At 39.7% G+C, this 3,848-nt stretch overlaps 1 protein-coding gene across 1 annotated transcript; it reads right to left on the bottom strand.

The window, feature by feature from the left end:
- Positions 1 to 1,270: 1,270 nt before the first annotated feature.
- LOC128115351 (RNA-binding protein Musashi homolog 2-like) lies at positions 1,271 to 2,947 on the bottom strand. Its single transcript, XM_052745926.1, has one exon. The coding sequence runs from the start codon at positions 2,945 to 2,947 to the stop codon at positions 1,271 to 1,273; it is 1,677 nt and encodes a 558-aa protein (XP_052601886.1).
- Positions 2,948 to 3,848: the final 901 nt, after the last annotated feature.

Below are 3,848 nucleotides of genomic sequence, written 5' to 3'. Positions count from 1 at the left end.
CTTTTAAATTTTTAAAAAATTCTCCTTAATGCCTTAAAGATAGAAATACTCTCAGTAAATAATGTAGGTCTGGTTTGAGTCTGCACTGTTCTACATGACAGACAGTAGCCACATATGTTGAGCCTTTGAAACAAAACTAATTAGAGCTGAGATGTCCTATAAAAGTAAAATATACTAGATTCCAGTGACTGGGTATGCCAAGAATGATGTAAAAAATTCTCAATAATTATCTTGATTACATATTGAAATGAATTTTTGATTATATTTTTAAATAGCATTTAACATTAAAATGCTTTCTCTTTAAAAACTGTATTTACTAGAAAAATTTAAATGACATGATTCACATTTATGACTCATTTTGTTGTTGTTGAGAAGAATGGTCATGCCCTTTTTGCCACCCCCTTTTCTTATTATGCATATACATACAGTATAACTACTCCTAAAAAATAAACAAACAAACAAAAAAACTTCTGGTGTCTTTCTAAAGTGAGTGCTATCTTCCTTTCCAACACCTTTGCATGTCTCCTGGCACAGAATGTTGGCAAAGGCCCACCCACTCCACTCCCCCGCCAGTAACCCCCCTGCTCAGATCTGTTTTAGATGCCTGTGCAAATCATCTTTCATAAAATGTTTCCTAATACTTAACCCTATTTCTTGCCTCTCTTGAGATTGTTTACCTGTACTGAATGTAATTTCTGACTTAGAATAGATCACTGTAAATACTAGATCAACACATGAAGGAAATCACTGAATGTTTAGAAATCAAAACAAATGATATTGGCGCAGAAGGATTGCAAGTTCTAAGTTACCCTGCACTATAGTGAGTTCAAGGACAGGCTGGGTAACCTTAGTGAGCCTCTGTCTCAAAGTAAAAGTAAAAAAAGAGCTGGACTAAAGATCAGTGATTGTATAAGTACCTCCAACCCAAACACCAACATAGAAAAGACAAGGGTGGGGGCAAATGATATAATTTCCTTCCCTCCCCTCACCCCAACAAAGAAAACCCCAATTCAAAACAAAAGCTACTAAAAAATAAATCTTTTAAATGTTTTATTTTCCAGAAAAAAGTTCTCCAAGGTAGTCTCAAGCCTTTGTCTTCTCCTTGTAGTTCCAGTGACAAAAGGTGATGGAAAGTGTTTTAGTACTTCAAAAGTTGCTGCAAGTAGTGACAATGTCCAATCAGGCAGTTGTTTGACCAGTTTCCCCTAAGTCACTGAACCTTTCATTGTTGAACCGAGTGCTCCTTGGATAAAGGCTTCATCTTTAGGCTTCAAAATGCTGAAAAAGTTCCCTGGGAACCATTACCAAGGAGAGAGGACTGGTTTATTTGCACATTGCAATTAAGTGCAGATTCCAAGTCATAAGCCTCATAGCTGTATTGGAAGAAATAATCTCCATTAGAGCCACGAAAAGCAGGCAGGGGGTTGTAGGCATTCGGGAAATGGCCCTGTACTTGAGAGAAGGTAAGTCCTTCAGTGCTTCTGCCACTGCCAGTTGCCCCACAAAAGTTCTCATTTGCTTCAAAGGCATTTTGATTTGCTCCAAAAGTATTTTGCGTTGCTCCCATAGAATATTGACTTGCCCCAAAGGCATTTGAGTTTGCCCCCAGAGCATATGGGCTTGTCCTGAAAACACACGGGGATGTCTGGAAATCATATGTGTTTGCCAAAAAAGCATAGTAGTTTGGCCTGAAGGCATCTGAGTTTGCACTCTGAGTGTACTGGCTTACTCCAAAAGCATTTGGGCTTGTCCCAGAAGCATACTGGCTTACCCCAAAAGCATTTGGGTTTGTTCCGAAAGGATACTGGTTTGTCCAGGGGGCATTTGGGGTTGCCCCTAAAGCACATTGGCTTATCCCAAAAGGATTTGGGTATGCCGCCAAAGCATACTGGCTTACTCCCAAAGCATTTGGGTATGGTTTCAAAGTGTACTGGCTTGTCCTGAACGCATTTGGACTTGCCCCAAGAGCATACTGGTTTGCCCAGGAGGCATTTGTGTTTGCCCCCAGTGCATAGTGGCTTACCCCTACAGTATTTGAGTTTGGTGTGAAAACATTCCGGCTTGCCATGAAAGCACTTGAATTTGTCAACAGAGCATTGGGACTTGCCTGGAATTCACTGGGGGTATCCCCGAAACCAGTGCCATTTGCCACAGTGACATTTGAGTTTGCTCTGAAAGTATATGGGCCAGCTCTGTGGGCATCTAGGTTGGCTTCTTGAGCATCTGAGTTAGCCATAAAATGGAATCCTTGGTTGCCTTCTCGTCCCCAGTGGCTTTCAAACTCAGCAGCTGGAACACTTTTTCTTTCCCTAACCATAGCTTTAGTCTTACTTTTACTCTGTTGTCTTCTGGGATATTCTTTAGGGACTGCCATTTTAACTTCACAACGGCTGGAGCCAATGAAATGGAATCTGGTTTCTAAGACCTTTCTAGCGTGGTTTTCCTCCATGTATTTTATAAAACCGAAAGCTCTTCTGTTCTTTGTATATGAACACAGTGGAAGCTCAATATCTTCTATCTGCCCAAATGTGCCAAAGTAGGCTCTTATTTTTTCTTCAGACATCCGAGGGTTCAACCCACCCACAAAAATCTTTTTGATGGGGAATTGAGATTCAATGGCTTTAGCCCTTCTAAACTCTACTTTCTTGCCATCCACTTTGTGGTCTTTCACTAGCAACACCTTCTCTACGGTAGAACTATCTTTGAAAAGCACAAATCCAAATCCCCTAGAGAGGCCAGTATTTTGGTCTATTTTTATAATAAAATCTATTATCTCACCGAACTGAGACAAGTATTTCAGAAGTGCTTGCTTGTTCAGTTCTGGAGAAAGTCCCCCAATGAACATCTTACTGTCATCCTGTTCATTCTTGGTGGCATCAATTCTGAACCCTTCACGGAACTGGTTTCTTTCACCGTACTTTCGCACAGCAAGGCTGGTGGTATTCATGGTAGATAGGCTGGATGGAGGTGACTTGACTGTTGGTGAAAAATCCGCTGCGGCACAAATGGTGATGGCATCGCCGTTGTCAAGGAGTAGCGGGATTGTCGCAAAATAATGACGAAATAAAAACAAGCACGGCGACTAGAGTCAACGCAAGGACTGTCTGGGGTTCTAAACTGGGGCGTAGGGATAGTGCCTGATTTTTTTTACAGCAAAGGTGTTGATGTTTTCCGTGCAAAAAGTAGGCATGCCTACAGACTTTGTTTTTGTGCTCATAAGGCCCATGAAAGAGACAGTTTGCTATAGAAGGAAGGATATATATCTTTGAACTTTTGTTAAAACCTTTTTTTTTTCCTGGAAAGTGCCTGAAATGTCCAAGAAATCACCAATTCATTGTATCCTTTAGATGAGTTTCATATTAACCTTTAAGTATTTGGGGGCTGCGATGGGAAAATGATGCAGGATTGAAACATACCACAGGGAAAACAAAACGCCTAATGGTTTGTACATTATACTAAAGGAATCCAAAGGAAATTTTTAAAATAAGAGTTTCACTGAATTTCATTTACGTAATTCATCCTTTTAATGTTTTAAATGTATTCACAAAAGTATTCTGTCATTACAATAATCCAAATAATAAATGCACCCTCCTCCACAAAATTCTTTATCCCACTTAAGCAGTCACTCCTCATTTCTCCATAACCCACTAAATGGTGTAATGTGTGGCTTTTCTGTTTTACTTCTCATACCCAGCTGTTTTCAAGATGTGCCTATGCTGTAGTATAGATTAATATTTTATTTTTTATCCATTGTGTGGATATGCTATATTTTGTTTTTACATTTCACAACAACTTCACACATTTCACTTGCCAGTTTGGCTTTGCTCCATTCATTATTCCATACATGT

The sequence above is a fragment of the Peromyscus californicus genome, unplaced genomic scaffold, assembly GCF_007827085.1.
Source record: "Peromyscus californicus insignis strain IS unplaced genomic scaffold, ASM782708v3 Scaffold_10__1_contigs__length_136768540, whole genome shotgun sequence".
Taxonomy (NCBI): Eukaryota; Metazoa; Chordata; class Mammalia; order Rodentia; family Cricetidae; genus Peromyscus; species Peromyscus californicus.
This window is presented reverse-complemented; position numbering and strand designations above follow the sequence as displayed.